Source organism: Syngnathoides biaculeatus, chromosome 13 (genome assembly GCF_019802595.1).
Source record: "Syngnathoides biaculeatus isolate LvHL_M chromosome 13, ASM1980259v1, whole genome shotgun sequence".
Taxonomy (NCBI): Eukaryota; Metazoa; Chordata; class Actinopteri; order Syngnathiformes; family Syngnathidae; genus Syngnathoides; species Syngnathoides biaculeatus.
In genome coordinates this window covers 5,263,407-5,280,587 of record NC_084652.1, presented here as the reverse complement: position 1 = coordinate 5,280,587, position 17,181 = coordinate 5,263,407, and the positions used below count along the sequence as shown (strand labels likewise).

The following is a 17,181-nucleotide window of genomic DNA, read 5'->3' as shown; positions in this document are numbered from 1 at the left end:
TTAAGGCAGCATGGTCGAGCAGCTGGTAAAGAGTTGGCCTCACAGTTCCGAGGTGCCGGGTTCGATCCCGGACCCGCCTGTTTGGAGTTTGCATTTTCCCCCCCCTGCCCGCGTGGGTTTCCTCCAGGCACTCTGGTTTCCTCCCACATCCCCTTAACATCCAACATTAATTGGCGACTCTAAATTGCCCCAAGGTGTGATTGTGAGTGCGGCTGTCTCGATGTGCCCTGCAAATGCCTGGCGACCAGTTCAGGGTGTACCCTGCCTCCTGTCCATTGACAGCTGGGATAGGCTCCAGCACTCCCGCCACCCTCATGAGGATAGGCGGCGAAGAAAATGGATGGATGGATAGTTTTGTATTTTTTAATCGTAATAGTTTTTCAGTCAGTTTTGTTTTTTTCATAAATTTTTGTTTTCTTGTATTTTTCATCCAACCATAAAACAACTTTTTTAAAAAAAAAAAATTGGTATTTTTAAGCTAATAGTGTTATTTTTTTGCATTTGTTTTTTTTTGTTATATTCTTGGATTTCTTTTTTTAAGTTTACCGTATTATTGCTTTAGCCCTCATTATATACGTGGCATGTTGACTTCTGACCTATTTCATTTTTTATGATAAACATCCTAGATTTGCTCGCTATAATAATTGTATGAAATGTTCAAATGGACCCTCGTGAGGATAAGGGGCAAAGAGCATGGATGGATGGATCGTTACATTAAAAACTACACAGACACAATATGAACCCTTATGGACAAGTCATTGCACTCACCCAGTTGGCCTCGCACCCATCTTAGCTTAACAAAGCAATCAAGGTAAATTTATTTGTATAGTGCAACAATAACGTACAAAAATCACTTAACTAAGATAACTTACATTAGTTGTTTTGGACAATCTTCGGTAGTATGAAATACTGCTAGCTCCCTAACATACAACTGTCACTCTCAATTTCACAAGCTATCGTGATATTGATACATAAGGATTTGCTCCAATATTAGTGGCTCCAGGACATGCGCCGCTTTATAATGATTGGCTGTCGCGTTCCTGTAGAACGCGTCCAACTGCTTTCAGAGTTGGAAAAGAAATATGTAATTTAAGTGTGTCAGCTGCAAAAGTAATGCACAGTAATTAATTCTCATCTGGTTTGGAATTGGTAATTACTTGTTACTGAAAAACTGGTCATTACGGTGTGGATTGCTTCTACTGGTTTGGTTTATTTGGATTTATTGCATGTGACATTGCACATTGCACACGTGCACTTGTGTGGCGCTGTGCTGCTAACTTGTTTTTTATTTTTATACTCTGGATTATTTTTAGCTGTGTGTATATTTCTATTGTGCAATGTGAAAGGTATCGTGTAAATAGCAAGAAGAGCAATAACATTCATAAGACACAGTACCGTAATTTACGACCTACAAGCCGCAACTTTTTTGACACGCTTTCGACCCTGCGGTTTATGCGGCGATGCGGCAAGATTTGTGCGTCTTTTTCTAACGGCCGCAAGGGGGCACTCGAGCGCAAAAGGTAAGAATGAGATCGGTGGAATGTATGTGCCAAGGAAGTGACTTTTAACAGCCCTGTTACCGCTTCTGAGACCGCTGGAATATATGTACCGAGAAAGTGACTTTTACCGGCCCTGTTACCGCTTCGCTAGAGTTAGCGCTGTGCTAGCGTTTTGCTGGTGTGTTACTGGCGTGTCAGTGATATTTACCTGTATTGTTTTATTTTAACCGGGCCTGTTAGCGGCGCTAGCGTTAGCACTAGCTTTAGCGTGACGCTAACGTTAGCACTAGAGTAAGCGCGGAGCTAGCGTTACCACGTCGCTATCGTTAAACTCTTTCTGTGTAATGTCTTTCTTTGTGAATATCTCGTGTTTCAATGTGGGCACTTGCAGCGTATGCATGTACCAAATGGTATTTCCTTTACAAATGTACTCGGTGAGTCAGCATGTGTGTTCTGTAGGCGAGGAATTACAGTACATTTCCACAAGCTCCAAATTTGTATTTTTTTGTGTGTAAACTTTCTGGTTTCTTTCTAGTAGTTCTGTTTATTTCTATTCTGCAAGGTGGGAATTATGACGAGTAAGTGCCGTGCCTCAATTTTGCTGTACGTTTTACCTTCTCCGATGAGCACCAGGCTCGTGGCGCCCTTTGCTTTGCCGTCCACCAAATTGAAGGTGAAGGTGCCCTCGTCGGTGACTTCCAAGGAGTCCATGAACATTTCGATGATGCCGGTGTTCTTGTCGAAGTTCATGGAGTATTTCTGGAGACCGGCAAAAGAATTCAACTCTTAGTTTGTGGAAGGAATGAAACGATGCACACCACGTCGGGTTGGCTGACCTCTCCCGGGTGAACGATGACGTCGTTAAAGACGTACTCCACTTGACAGTCTTTGGTGAACTTCTCCACCTCAGTCCACAAGCGCACGCGGCCCTTCTCTTGCAGCTCCATGGCCATTTCGTTCTTGAAGGGAATAACTGAGGAACAACAAAAAAAGCTAGCAATCGCGCACAGACACACAAACTCTCTCTAAAGTGTTGCTCCTGATTTTTATTTGGTAGATTTCTATTTTGATTTAGATTTGTGCAGGTTTCTTCTGTGACTTCTGTTGCATGTTTGAACAGTCTTTTTTAATCACTCTGAAAATGTAGACACTATGTGTCTCAAGCTAGCTGCTAGTTAACTAGGTACAATATAAACATGGATGTTTAAATGACATGAGTGGCAAATTTAGTTTAGTTTTTTTTTTTTTTTTTGTTTAATTGCTTTCCAGGTTTTATGTTGAGGATGGTTTAGAGCACAGGTGTCAAACTCAAGGCTCGGGCGCCAGATCTGGCCCGCCACATGATTCTATGTGGCCCGCGGAGCCCAATCTAGAGTGTCAATTTCCATGATTCTAGTAAAAACTTGTAACAAAATTTTAAATTGTCATATATCATAACTGATAAAGTTGAGATATTACAAGCATTTTTGTGTTACCAAATGTGAATAGTTGAAAAATTAACCTTTATTTTCTGATTCCAAAACTAGTTCATAAATTGATGATGTAAATATGATGACTAAATATTTTTGTTTCAGTCATAATGGCCCTCTGAGGGAAACTGGAACCATGAAAAATGAGTTTGACACCCCTGATTTAGAAACTAGAACAAGATGTTCCAAATATAACGAAAATAATGTAAAATGTGGCGGCACGGTGGAGCAGCTGGTAAAGTGTTGGCCTCACAGTTCTGAGGTCCCGGGTTCAATCTCAGACCCGCCTGTATGGCGTTTGCGTGTTCCTGTGCCTGCGTGGGCACTCCGGTTTCCTCCCACATCCCAAAAACATGCAACATTAATTGGGCACACTAAATTGCCCATAGGTGTGATTGTGAGTGCGACTGTTTGTCTCTATGTGCCCTGCGATTGGCTGGCAACCACTTCAGGGTGTATCCCGCCTCCTCCCCGTTGACAGCTGGGATAGGCTCCAGCACTCCCCGCGATCCTTGTGAGGATAAGCGGCTAAGAAAATAGCTGGAAGATGTAAAATGTCGTAATAATAACATAATAAACAAATGTGCTTTAAAAGAAAAGACTTAATAAAATTACTAAAGAAATTTCCAAAAAAGGTTTAAAATACCAAATGATAGGTTGATCAAAACTAATTAAAAGAAATGAACAAATAACTCAAGAACAGGAAAAAATATAAAATTTGATCTTTTAAAATACATAAATAAATGGATTTAAAAACAATAAAAAACAGACAAATCAATAAATCAAGAAATGGAAAAAAATAATATATAGATAATGCCGAATGGAAAAAGAAAGAAATCAAAACAAATTAATATATTAATGTATTCTGTGTGACCAGTACCACAGAAAGGACTGTAATAGAAGTTCATGTCATCACTCTGGCGAGAATGTGATGAGTGAAAAAGGACGAAAGGGTGTGTTGTTGACGGTGTGGCATATTCACCAGGGAACTTGTGGTCGTGGCTGATGTCCAGCAGACGCATCAGACCTGTCAACAATGACAAGAGCAGAACAAAAGGGGTGAATGTCGCAACCGCACCGCTTCGCTCTCAGCGCAATTTCCATTCGGTCGACAGCTGGGAGTTGCGTGTATCAGTTTCAAAGTGCCTCGCCACATGTCCCGCTCAAGCGCGAGCGCATTTGAGACGCCGCTCACCTTCCTCGGTGACTTCGTAGCTGGATGAGATGCCTTCCATGTTGGTGACCACGCAGGAGAAAATACCCAGATCCTCCAGGGAGGGGTTGTTAAAGATAGCTCTGGACCTGCATAATGGAGGCCACCACAAAGACAAGCTGATGAACAAGAAGCCATCTTTTGCCAGATTTCCTCCGCAAGGAAAGTCCAGTACACTTCAGCACAGTTTTGAATCGAGGGGTGTCAAACTCATTTTTGTTGCGGGCCACGTTGTAGTTACGGTTGCCCTCACAGGACAGTTATGCCTGTGAAACCATAAAAATATTAAATCGCCTTATCACATTATACACAAAATTTATGACCTAGTTTTGGAATCTGTAATCGAGGTCAATGTGTTTCTCAACTATTCATGTTTGAAAACACGAAAATGCTTCCAAAGTTATCTTTTAGGATATATGACAAATTGAAATTTTGCTACAGATTTTCACAAGAATCATGGAAGTTGACACTAGATTTGCCTTTGCGGGCCACATAAAATCACATGGCGGGCCGGGTTTGCCCCCCGGGCCTCGAGTTTGACACCTGTAGGTTCACTCTATCTTCTTTGCTTCATTGAAACAAAGAGAAGAAAATATGTTTAAAATAACTATTAAAAAAATAGTTAATTGAAGTTATCCTCTTATGATGATTAATAATATTCTAATGTTGCTAAAGGTTTAATGATGGTGACAGTTTGGGACTCTGTGGGGAACCTGGAGGAAGACGCGGATTCCTGAGGTAAACGGATCCGAATTGACGCCTACCTGCCCTTCTCGTTGATGATCGTCACTTCGGAGTTGTCCGTGATGGCCTCGTAGTTCTTGGACCAGACAAACTCGCAGCCCTCGCCCATCTCAGGGCACTCAAAGACCATGGAGATCACGCCGTCATCGTCCACGTCCACGTACATCTCCCTTGTGCCTGCAAGAGAAGTACGTGTAATAACTTTTGATCTTCAGTGTCATATTTTTCCCGCAATTTATTAAAACAATACAATTTGTGTACTTTTAGTGTAATAAAATGACTTACTACTTTTGGTGTGATTTGTTTATTTTTTTAACAACAATTGTTTGTGTAATTTGTAATTCAATAACAATTTGCATTTAATTTTGGGTGAAATTTTTAAATTAACCTCTAATTTACTCTTGCCTTCCATTTTTTATTTCTACATTTACATACATATTTCTACATATTGATTTTGTGGTGCAGTTGTTAACAAAATGTTTTATTGAACTGAGTTACATTTAATGCAATTTTTAATTTAATCAACATTTTATTTAGTTTTAACTGTTTTTTAATTTGTTGTACTTTTTGAAAGAAAATATTTTGATTATCTTAAATCAATTTATGTAGTGTAATCTACAGTGCCATTTTAGTGTTGTTTATTTTTTTAAATGTGTTCATTAAAGCTTTATGCTATTTTTATGTCATGTAACATGTTTGCTGTATTTTTTTTGTTTTGTAATATTTCCATTGTATTTTTATTTTCTTTAGTTATTCATTTTTCAATGTATAACCAAAAATTATATATATATTCAATTATATATATTTTTTTATTTTGTATTCAATTACTATTAAACTATTAATTTATAGTATAATTTTTTTTACGTTATTACATAATTTATAAAATAATGTAAAGTTGAGTGTCTTTTTTACATTTTTAATTTGTGTGCATTTTTTCATTTATTTTCATGTTTAGTGTAAGTTTAAATTTTATAGAAATGTTTTTTTATTTACTCTGTTATGTAATATTTCATTAAAAAATGTACTTTTTAATTAAATGTCTGATTTTCAGCATAATTTTTTTCCATTCAATTGTACATTTGTCTTTTTTTTTTTTTTTTTTTTTTTTTAAATCACATTTTTGGCATTGAAAAGATTTTAGATCTTTTCTAATATTTTTGGGACGCAACGACAACTCACCAGGCGGACTCTCTGCGAGGATTGGACCCAAGACCGCAGAGGGATTCCCGACGCCTGCGAGGTTTTGAGCACGCACGCGGAAGACGTAAGATGTAGCAGCCTGCAGCCCGCTCACCTGAACCAACAACAACAGTCAAAGGGAGGTTCTCTCATTTCGTCACATTCATCTCCTGAGCCCTCCTCACTTTCATAAACGTGGACTTGTTGGCCTTCTCGTGGGCAGCCTTCCAGCTTTCCTCCCCGGCCGACGCCTCCTTGACGTCCAAATAGTAGCCGTTGACAGGGGAGCGGCCGTCGAACGAAGGGGGCTCCCACAGGACCACCGCGGAGGAGTCCCTGACCTCCAGAACGTGAAGACCGACAGGAGGGCCTTGAACGGGAAACCACAGGAGGGCACTTTGAGGACGCTTCGCATGGATACGGTTACCCACTTTCACAGACGGGATACATCTATTTTTTAGAAACATCAAAGATATTTCAAGGACTCATACAAGTGTTTGAAAATATCCCAGACGATATTGAATCTTTCATTCACCAAACCTTTCCGTATGAAGGCAACTTTGAGCCTCAGTATTCAAAGCAAACACGGACAAACTAAGCCGAAAGTTAATTAAGTCTTCGTCCATCTATTTTCTTTTTGCCGCTTATCCTCACAAGGGTCGCGGGGAGTGCTGGGGCCTATCCTAGCTGTCAACGGGCAGGAGGTGGGGTACACCCTGAACTGGTTGCCAGATAATCGCAGGGCACATCGAGACCAAACATCGGTACTCACAAACACACCTAGGGGCAATTTAGAGTGTCCAATTAATGGCACCCAGTATCCATATTTTCATAAACATAACATTTACAATTGATTAACCTGAACTACTTCTTCTTTTCCTTTCGGCTTGTCCCGTTAGAATCGATTAACCTGAACAAGGAGGGTTAATTCTGACCCCAACGTGTTTTTCCGAACATGAAAGACAATTTAATGAACGTAAAATATTCATTTTCATAAACTTTAAAGAAAATTTGAATTTTTGTAAAACGTCAAAGACAATTTCATCATGTTGGTTTTTCATAGGACGTAACAGTCATCACACTATTGTGAACTTCAGACAAATTTGGGTCTTCAATAAACCAAACGTACATCCATCCATTTTCTTTTTGCCGCTTATCCTCACAAGGGAGTGCTGGAGCCTATCTCAGCTGTCAACGGGCAGGAGGAGGCAGGGTACATCCTGAACTGGTTGGCAGGGCACATCGAGACAAACATCCGCACTCACAATCACACCTACGGGCAATGTAGTGTCCAATTAATGGCACCCAGTATCCATATTTTCATAAACATAACATTGATAGTTGATTAACCTGAACAAGGAAGGTTAATCTGAGTCTTTAAGAACCCCAACGTTTTTCCCAACATTAAAGACGATTTAGAGTCTTCAACGAACATAACATAATCCATTCTCATACACTTCAAAGAAAATTTGAATTCCATATTTTTAATTTAGTCACGTGTCGGTTTTCATAGAGCATTCATACGGCGGCTGTAAAGTGCAAAACACAAAAACAAAAGCGGAAACATAAAACACACAAGCAGGGGGCCAAGAAGTTTTTGTGAACTTCGGATGATTTTGAGTCTTCAATAAACCAAACGTTACGTTTTCGCCAAACAGGAAGTCAATTTAGAATCCTCCATAAACGTATGTTTTCACACACCAAAAAAAAAAAAAATAATAAAATAATAATCCCCAAATAGCAATAACACATGGCGCTAATCCTTCAGATGCTCACTGACGCGCATAAAAGTGCTTCACATCGCAAGCGTTACACTACCTGGCACGGTCAGGGTCCACTCTTTGCACTCCAGAGCTGCGCTGGGCACCGAGCCGTCGCTCACGCCTGCCATGTTCGTGGCGCGCACCTGGAACTGGTAGACCACGTTCTCCTTCAGGTCCTCCACCTGAGAAGAAACAGGATCAGACGAGATCAGCGTCAAAACAGACAAGTATCACGAGATTCGAGCTCACCTTGTAGGAGGTGGAGGTCAAGGCCTGGAGGTTGAGCTCGTGCCACTTGCTGACCACGTGTCCCTTCACGGTCCTGTAGTCCACGAAGTATCCTCGGACGTCAGCGCCTCCGGTGTTGTCCGGCTCGCTCCACCCGATCACCATGGTGTCCCTGTGAGCCTCCAGCAGCCTCACGCCGGTGGGCGCGGCGGGGACGGCTGAGACATCACAAATGTATCTTCTTCAATTTATTCTCAATAAAATAAAGATCGCAAGTGATCCCGAGGAAGGGACCGCTCGGTGGCATTTACATGCAGTCCAAATTTGCGTTTGCATTTTGTCGGACAAACTTCGGAGCACTAACGAATGCCGACACGACGGCGCAAAATAAACACTTTTGTCTTGAATATGTAATGGAGTATTTGGGCCACACTGAAAAGGAAAATAAATGTTGCAACAACAACAAAAAATGTATATGTTACAAGAAAAAATATCATTACAGTAAGAGGTGAAAAGCCCTCACAGTCTGGTGTACTTATATTTTCAGAAAGGTGCCTTTTATAACTTTATTATTTTTAATACACAACTAGTACAGCATGCTTCGAGCACACGGGCGCACACACACCTTTTAGCGGCCATCGTGATGGCTAAAGTACTTATACCGAAGCGTGACTCATTAGCTTCATGCTCTTTAAGTATGGTTTAGCCTTTTTCACCTTGTCAATGCATCAGCAGGCCTCCTGAAGAGTTCGCACACAGCTACGTCAACATCTACATCACGCAGAAATGGCCCGAAAATATGTTTAAAAATTAGTGATGCGCATGCACATCTACTGTAATTTCCGGCCTGTAGGCCGCGACTTTTTTCACACGCTTTCAACCCTGCGGCTTATGCGGTGATGCGGCTAATTTGTGCATTTTTTTTTTTCCCTAACTGCCGCAAGGGGGCACTGAAGCGGAAAAGGGAAGAGTGAGACCAGTGGAATATATGTGCCAAGAAAGTGACTTTTACCAGTTTATATATTTTTTTGTAACCGACCTTGTTAGCGCCGCGCTAGCGTATTGCTCCTGTGTCTCAGTGATTTTTACCAGTATTTTTTTTAACCGGACCTGTTAGCACTGCGCTAGCATTAGGGCCACGTTAGCATTAGGGCTGTGCTAGCGTGTTGCTGCTGTATTACTGCCGTGTCTCATAGATTTTTACCGGTATGTTTTTTTTTAACTGTTCCTGTTAGCGCCGCGCTAGCGTTAGGGCTGCACTAGCATTAGCGCTGTGGTAGCGTGTTGCCGCTATGTTACTGCCATGTCTCATTGATTTTTACCACTATGTTTTGGTTTTTTTACCGTCCCTGTTAACGCGGTGCTAGCATTAGGGCTGTACTAGCGTTAGGGCCACGCTAGCGTGTTGCTGCTATGTTATTGCCGTGTCTGGGTGATTTTTACCGGTATGTTTTTTTTAAACCTTCCCAGTTAGCGCCGCGCTAGCGTTAGGGCTGTGCTAGCGTTAGCACTGTGCTAGGGTGTTGCTGGTGTGTTGCTGCCGTGTCTCGGTGATTTAGGTATGGGTTTTTTTTAACCGGTAAATTGTAAATATCTCGCGTTTCAATGTAGGTTTCAATGTGGGCACTTGTGGGTTATGTAAGTACCAAATGGTATTTCCTTTACAAATGTACTGGGTGAGGCTTATAATCGGGTGCGCTCTTTAGGCCGGAAATTACAGTACATGAGTTCACGGGCCGCTATTCTTAAAGGAGGCATTTCTTGTGAAAACATTTCTTGAGCAATTAAAGAGTTAATTTTCCATAACATGTCCCCTTGAAGAGAAAAATCAGGCAAAAGACAACAGGGTAGACCTCGTACAGTAAGTGAGGAAAAAAAGCATTTGAAAACGACAATGTTGGTGAGTAATATTAAAATTAAAAAAGCTTTCCACCCGGGAATAAGAACAAAAAAGGTGACGTTGTAATGTCAAAGCAGATGATTTTAAACAGAGAAGAAGGCGTTCTGAGCGGTATATTAAAATTTAATGAAGTTGGAGAGCAGATGGTGGGAGCGACAAAGGCAAATCAAATAAAAGCAAAACGGCCAAGAGACTCACAAATGGCCGCCCGCACCAGCTCCGGCTCGGAAGCGGTGGAGCTCAGGCTGTACCCGGCGGCGTTCACCGCCTTCACTCGGAACACGCACGACGTCTCGCTGGTGAGGCCGTGACACACAAACCTGAATATAATCCAGAAAAAGACAGACACAGATTAAAAACTGTGGTTAGGTGTGGCATAATTTGGGGAATAATCAACTGAAGTGCTGAACTGATTGCCAGCCAATCGCAGCGCACATGGAGACAAAGACAACAGTCGCACTAACAATCACACCTACGGGCAATTTAGCGTGTCCAATTAATTTTTGGGATGTGGGAGGATACTGGAGTGCCCGGAGAAAACCCAGGCAGGCACGGGGAAAACATGCAAACTCCACACAGGTAGGGGGCGGGATCTTTATTCTTGTAGTACAATGTATGTGATGTATATATAATGAATATGTGTATATGTATTTTCTTTTATTTTAAAAAGGGCCTTACCTGGTCTGGTTGATGGGCTTGTTGTTGCACGGGATCCAGACGTCTGTGCCCGCCACGCAGTACTCTATGTAGTAGCCCACCAGGTTCTTGACGTCCTTGGAAGCCCCCCAGGAGACCACCACGGAGGTGCCGGTGTTCCTGGTGGCCACGGGTGTGCCCGGGGACGAAGGCAGCTCTGCCGAGAAACCCGCCGTCATTTCGACAATAGCCGTAGGTTGTATTTATTTGTCTCGCCCGCTCACCGAGCACGTCGCCCACGGTGATCTCGCCGGTGGCTTCCGAGGCTTCGCCCACGCCCGCCGAGTTGCAGCAGCGCACGCGGAAGCTGTACGATTTACCTTCGGCCAGATCAAACAAGGCGAAGCGGGGAGACTTGACGGGCATGCTCGTGTTCACTCTCTGCCACGTGTCGGAGCCTGAAATGCACTGAACGCAGCAGGATTCGTTAATGCCGATGATGCAGCGCGTGGCTGATTTGAATACAATTTTTGAGAGTGCAAAATTATATTAAAAAAAAACAAACTGTAAATGAAGAATGACAGTAGAATCCAAAAAAATTCAAATAATAATAAAAAAAACTAGTAGAAAAAAATATATATTTTCTAAAAAAAAAACAACTTTAATATTAAAGATGTCACTTTATCCTCATAATAAAAAAACCATTAATACCAGTAAAATATTTTGTAAAACTTTTTCTTTTAAATGAAAACTTCAATCTCATAAAATTGTGATTTTATTTTAATAAGATTTGGAATTTTTCGTTTTTTTCCTGGTAAAATTATATAAAAAAAAAACAAACTGTAAATGAAGAATGACAGTAGAATCCAAAAAAGTTCAAATAATAATAAAAAAAACTAGTAGAAAAAAATATATATTTTCTAAAAAAAAATTCAACTTTAATATTAAAGATGTCACTTTATCCTCATAATAAAAAAAAATTAATACCAGTAAAATATTTTGTAAAAATTTTTCTTTTAAATGAAAACTTCAATCTCATAAAATTGTGATTTTATTTTAATAAGATTTGGAATTTTTCGTTTTTTTCCTGGTAAAATTATATAAAAAAAACAAACTGTAAATGAAGAATGACAGTAGAATCCAAAAAAGTTCAAATAATAATTAAAAAAACTAGTAGAAAAAAATATATATTTTCTAAAAAAAAATTCAACTTTAATATTAAAGATGTCACTTTATCCTCATAATAAAAAAAAATTAATACCAGTAAAATATTTTGTAAAAATTTTTCTTTTAAATGAAAACTTCAATCTCATAAAATTGTGATTTTATTTTAATAAGATTTGGAATTTTTCGTTTTTTTCCTGGTAAAATTATATAAAAAAAACAAACTGTAAATGAAGAATGACAGTAGAATCCAAAAAAGTTCAAATAATAATTAAAAAAACTAGTAGAAAAAAATATATATTTTCTAAAAAAAAATTCAACTTTAATATTAAAGATGTCACTTTATCCTCATAATAAAAAAAAAATTAATACCAGTAAAATATTTTGTAAAACTTTTTCTTTTAAATGAAAACTTCAATCTCATAAAATTGTGATTTTATTTTAATAAGATTTGGAATTTTTCTTTTTTTTCCTGGTAAAATTGCAACTATTCTCATATGAGAAGGGCTTTTATTTTCCTGAAAAACTCATTTTATTTATCTCATTTATGGCTTTATTCTTTTTATACTTCAACTTTGTCCTGGTAAAATTATGACTTTACTCTCGACTTTTTCTTCAATTTAATTAATTTTTTTCTCTCCAAAGGACTACGCATTTATTTTCAGAACATTACAGCTTAATGACTAATAATGAAATGTTCATTGTAAAGAAATGCAACTTTAGTCTAATAAAGATCCCCCCCCAAAAATACATAAAAATTAATGGAAGAGTGTAGCTTTATTTTTGTAAAACTATGATTCTCGCAAGAATCATGTTTTTCAAAAAAATATATATATAACCCAAGTTATCTTTGGATAACTTTACTAAAATTACAGCCACCCCAGTCAGACTACAATGAATTTAATGTTGTATTTTTCTTTTTTCTTTTTGAAGAACCATGAATTTATTTTGGCAATATGATCAAATTTGTACCCCTTTTACTCCAAAATCATGATTTATCTCGCACTTCTCACCTTCTCGATGTAATACATCACTCCTTCATGACCCCTTTGAATGGGGGGCTTCCAGGCGAGGACCACGTAGCTCTTGGTCGCCTCGGTAACCACGATGTCAGTGGGTTCTCCCGGGACGACTCCAGCTGGGGCCACATGATAATGACCATGGAAAATATTTTGTTAAGACAGAGGCATTTGTTAAGCATTCAAAGCGTTTCAATTTTCCAACATTTTATGTTACAGATTTATTCCAAAATGTAATCATTTTTTTCTTGAAATATTGGACAATGTTTGTTTGGAAAAGGCGAAGCGCTTTGAATACTTTTTGAGTGCACTCTACACGAGTAAGCAAGCTACTACCAGTGTGATCCTCCTCCGTGAACTTGATCATCCCGGTCCAAGGGGCCAAAGGTCCTGCAAGGGTGAAGGGGGAAAAAAAAAAAAAAAAAAAAAAAAAAAAAAAGACCACGAATAGGTTGAGAAGTTCACTTTTTTGCTTTGGGGTTCGAACCCCCGACGTTGCTCCTCACCGAGGAGGCGAGCCCTGTCGAAGGGATCCATGGCGACCACGACGTCGGAGATACGCGACGGGCGGCTCACCCCCGCCTTGTTCAGGGCCGTCACCCTGAAGACGTAGGAGCGGCCCTCCACCAGGCCCGTGACGGGGAAGCGGGCGTACTTGACCGGGGTGTCGTTGCACTGCGCCCAGTGGTGCGTTCCCACCTCACACCTGCAAAACACAATTTTTAATAACAGCGTTTTTATTGCGGGAGGGACTGGGGCTGTGTGTGTGTGTGTGGGGGGGGGGCTGACCCACCTATCGATGTAATAGCCCAGAATGGGGCTGCTGCCCTCGACGGCAGGCTGCTTCCAGGTCACCACCACGTAGTCTTTGTTGACATCGTGGCAGCGCACATCCAGGGGGGCGACAGGGACCCCCTCCACCTCCACGTCAGCATCTGGCAACACACATACGTGATCGGTGGTCTTTTTAAATCTGCCTGGTTTCTATTAACTCCCCAGTCTCCACCACCTGACCTCCTTCTTCTATCCATCCATCCATTCATCCATTTTCTTAGCCGCCTATCCTCACGAGAGATGAATGAGGTGCTTGGGTGGAATCCTCCTTAATTACTCAACATCCTAATATTTGGTCCGGAAGAACATGACTGAACCCCTGACCCCAACCCCATCGAACATGTGGAATTAACTAAAATGAACCCAAGAACATAGATCAACTCGTTACCACAAACGGAATCCAAAAACTTGTGAGAAGGTCCATAAAGGTGTGTGAGGAGGTGTTCAGTGAGGAGCAACCTGACCGAATCCTGACCTCAACTCCATTCAAAGTCTTTGTGATAAACTATAATGAGGATGGATGAAGTTTCCACAGACACATGGCAAAATCTTGTTGAAAAAAAATATATATATATTTTAGAACTGGGGTCCATGCTGGGATAGGTTTGGAGAGGAAGAACCTGATAGAACCCTGACACTAACCCCATTAAACACCTTTAGAATGAAAACAGTGGACAAAATGGACAAAAAAAAAATAAAAAATCCCATAGAGATGCCAACACTTTGTGGAAAGTCTCCTCATTAATTACATTATAACGGAATTTCCATCCTATAAGCCTGAACTTTTTCTGCACGCCTTCAACCCTGCGGCTTATGCGGTGATGCAGCTAACGGCTACAAGGGGGTAAAGATAAGAGTGAGGCCGGTGGAATACATGTGCTGAGGAAGTGACTTTTACCAGTATGTTTTTTTTTTTTCAACCGGCGCTGTTAGCGCTGCATTAGCACTGTGCTAGCGTGTTGCTGCTGTGTTACTACCGTGTCTCAGTGATTTTTACCGGTTTGTCTTTTTTTTTTAACCGCCCCTGTGAGCACCACGATAGCGTTAGCGTGTTACTGCCGCATCTCAATGATTTAGGTATGTTTTTTTAGCCCTGTTAGTGCTGTGCTACCGTGTTGCTACTGTGTAGCTGCTGTGGGCGTTTTTTTTTTTTGTTTGTTTTTTTTCTGTATGTTTTTTTTTTTTTTAAACCAGCCTTGTTCGTGCTACAGTGTCATTGCAATGTTAAGCTAAGCTATTAAAAACTCTTTCTGTGTCCCGTCTTTCTTTGTAAATATCACGTGTTTCACTGTGGGTGTTAATGTGGGCACTTGGGGCTTTTACACAGGTGCGGCTTATGTATGTACCAAATGGTATTTCCTTTACAAATGGACTGGGTGAGGCTTATAATCAGGTGGGCTCTGTAGGCCGGAAATTACAGTAGTCTCTTTTTATGCAGTTTTAAACTCCAATTGCAGAGGACAAAATTGTAATACAACGGCAATGTTTAAAATGACCCCATGAAAAATATATTCAACCCCCAAAGATGGGGAAAAAAAAAACCTACCTCTGACAAACACATATGCAGAGTAGGTGTCATATCCCGACTTGGTGATGACACGCATGGTGTACATGCCCTCGTCTTCCTTGTTGAGGTGGATCAGGGTGAGGGTGGCACGCTGTCCAGCCCACTGGGTGTGCACCCATTGCGAGGCCTTCAGGGGGACACCTGAAAATGGGGAAAAGTCAAAACATTTCAGATTTCACACTCATCAAGGCGGGTAAAATCGTCACGACTGTGGGCCGACTCACCGTTTCTGTACCACGCCACGTCGGGCTTGTAGTTCTTGACGGTGGGATAGACGATGATGGTGCAGCCCAGGCTCAGCGTCTCGCCCTCGCGACCGAACGCCACGTCGAATTTGTCCAGGATGGTGGTCTCGAACGTGACGCCGTGCTCGGAGCAGAAGCCGCCTGTAACATACAGAGGAAATGCTCCTGATATATCATTTTCCTTTTCTTTCAAATGCAATACACTCATATTTGGTTTGTTGATTACCATATTAATTAATTTAACCTGAGCCATATGAAAGCTAAAGCTAATGCTACATGATTCATATTGACTCACGAGGTTTGGTCACAATCAGACCCCGTTCCTCATCCTGAAAACCTGCAGAGAAAAATCAGCCATTGTGAATTTAAAGTCCAAACACTAGAAAGCCCGCGTGAGCATATTTTTGTGCACAAGAGACATGTTAAAAATTAGACAGGTGACATATTTAATGATATATTATTTATTTAAAGAAGGGGTAAAATTCCGGTTTGACACGTCCCACCACGTAGCAGTAAGAGGTTTGACGAAGGCTGAAGTGACAACTGAAACTCTCAGCAAGGTTAGAGAATTTCTGTTTACCAGGAAAAAAATCATTTATCTGAACAAAAAAAATATTGAAAGCCTATTGAAAAAGAAGACCCTGTTGACCTAAGTACTATGTAAAAATAGTAGATGTATTTTTTTATTGTTATGTAATTCTTCGTATTTCATTTTCTGTGAAACAAACCAGCAAATATTCAATTACAAAAAAAGCACAAGAACATAATATAATAGTTTTAGGAGGGGGAAATGGTTTAAATTATGCAATAAATATTACAAGACTCCTGGCAATGTCAGTGCTCAGAAGGTCCAGATTAAAGACTAGAGTGTCCCATGTGTGGCCATACTTTGCTCTCCCCTGCTACAAAATGGTAAATGGACTGTATTTACCGGAATTCCCGGTCTACAAAGCGCACCTGGTTATAAACCTCGGTACACAGAAAGAGTTTACCGCTAGCGTTAGCGCAGGGCTAGCGTTAAACTCTTTCTGTGTACTTAGGTTTATAACCAGGTACGCTAATGCTCGCGCCGCAGGGTTGAAAGCGTGTGAAAAAAGTCGCGGTTTATAGGCCGGAAATTACGGTATATAGGAAATGATTTGAGCTTTGATTGCTGTTCACTTACGTTTGACCACCACGGTGGCCACGCAGGACATTTCGCCTTTTACGTTGAGCGCGGACGCACGATAAGCGGCCGTGTCGAGGAAGTCGCAGCTGCGGGGGGGGGACAAAACCAAACCGCGTTTATCTTCACCGTCAAAGAACACGTGCCAACGAAGCTTGGCGGTTACTAACTTTTTGATCTCCAGGTAGTGCATGTTGTAATTGCTCTCCACGGTGTACTTCTCGGGGCGTGTCTTGGCGTCGATCAGCACGTTGTTTTTGTACCTTGAATGCAGCACAATCACACATACGTGCCCTTTAATAAACTCTTTCATGAAAAAAATAAAGTCATAACATGTAATGTGGTGTCAGCAGTGACTTCTAAGATAAGAGAAAGTTGTTTTTTCAGCTGGTAAACCGTTGGATTCACAGTTCTGAGGTCCCGTGTTCGATCCCGGCCCCGCCTGTGTGGAGTTTGCATGTTCTCCCCGTGCTTGCGTGGGTTTTCTCTGGGCATTCCAGTTTCCTCCCACATCCCAAAAGCATGCAACATTAACTGGACACTCTAAATTGCCCCT

At 40.9% G+C, this 17,181-nt stretch overlaps 1 protein-coding gene across 6 annotated transcripts in view; it reads right to left on the bottom strand.

Moving 5' to 3' along the window:
- myom1a (myomesin 1a (skelemin)) overlaps nucleotides 1-17,181 on the bottom strand; it is a 32,722-nt gene that overhangs the window by 7,612 nt on the left and 7,929 nt on the right. For all 6 annotated transcript variants that reach the window (XM_061838514.1, XM_061838512.1, XM_061838517.1 and 3 more), the window contains 21 exons: nucleotides 16,796-16,888; nucleotides 16,626-16,714; nucleotides 15,756-15,797; nucleotides 15,440-15,601; nucleotides 15,195-15,356; nucleotides 13,608-13,749; nucleotides 13,321-13,520; nucleotides 13,151-13,204; nucleotides 12,809-12,933; nucleotides 10,916-11,099; nucleotides 10,674-10,848; nucleotides 10,194-10,315; nucleotides 8,117-8,313; nucleotides 7,923-8,049; nucleotides 6,290-6,474; nucleotides 6,105-6,219; nucleotides 4,946-5,102; nucleotides 4,164-4,270; nucleotides 3,951-3,995; nucleotides 2,336-2,472; nucleotides 2,114-2,258 (listed from right to left, as the gene is read on the bottom strand). In XM_061838514.1, the coding sequence (XP_061694498.1) occupies nucleotides 2,114-2,258; nucleotides 2,336-2,472; nucleotides 3,951-3,995; nucleotides 4,164-4,270; nucleotides 4,946-5,102; nucleotides 6,105-6,219; nucleotides 6,290-6,474; nucleotides 7,923-8,049; nucleotides 8,117-8,313; nucleotides 10,194-10,315; nucleotides 10,674-10,848; nucleotides 10,916-11,099; nucleotides 12,809-12,933; nucleotides 13,151-13,204; nucleotides 13,321-13,520; nucleotides 13,608-13,749; nucleotides 15,195-15,356; nucleotides 15,440-15,601; nucleotides 15,756-15,797; nucleotides 16,626-16,714; nucleotides 16,796-16,888 (2,765 nt within the window). The remainder of the gene's footprint in view (nucleotides 1-2,113; nucleotides 2,259-2,335; nucleotides 2,473-3,950; nucleotides 3,996-4,163; nucleotides 4,271-4,945; nucleotides 5,103-6,104; nucleotides 6,220-6,289; nucleotides 6,475-7,922; nucleotides 8,050-8,116; nucleotides 8,314-10,193; nucleotides 10,316-10,673; nucleotides 10,849-10,915; nucleotides 11,100-12,808; nucleotides 12,934-13,150; nucleotides 13,205-13,320; nucleotides 13,521-13,607; nucleotides 13,750-15,194; nucleotides 15,357-15,439; nucleotides 15,602-15,755; nucleotides 15,798-16,625; nucleotides 16,715-16,795; nucleotides 16,889-17,181) is intronic.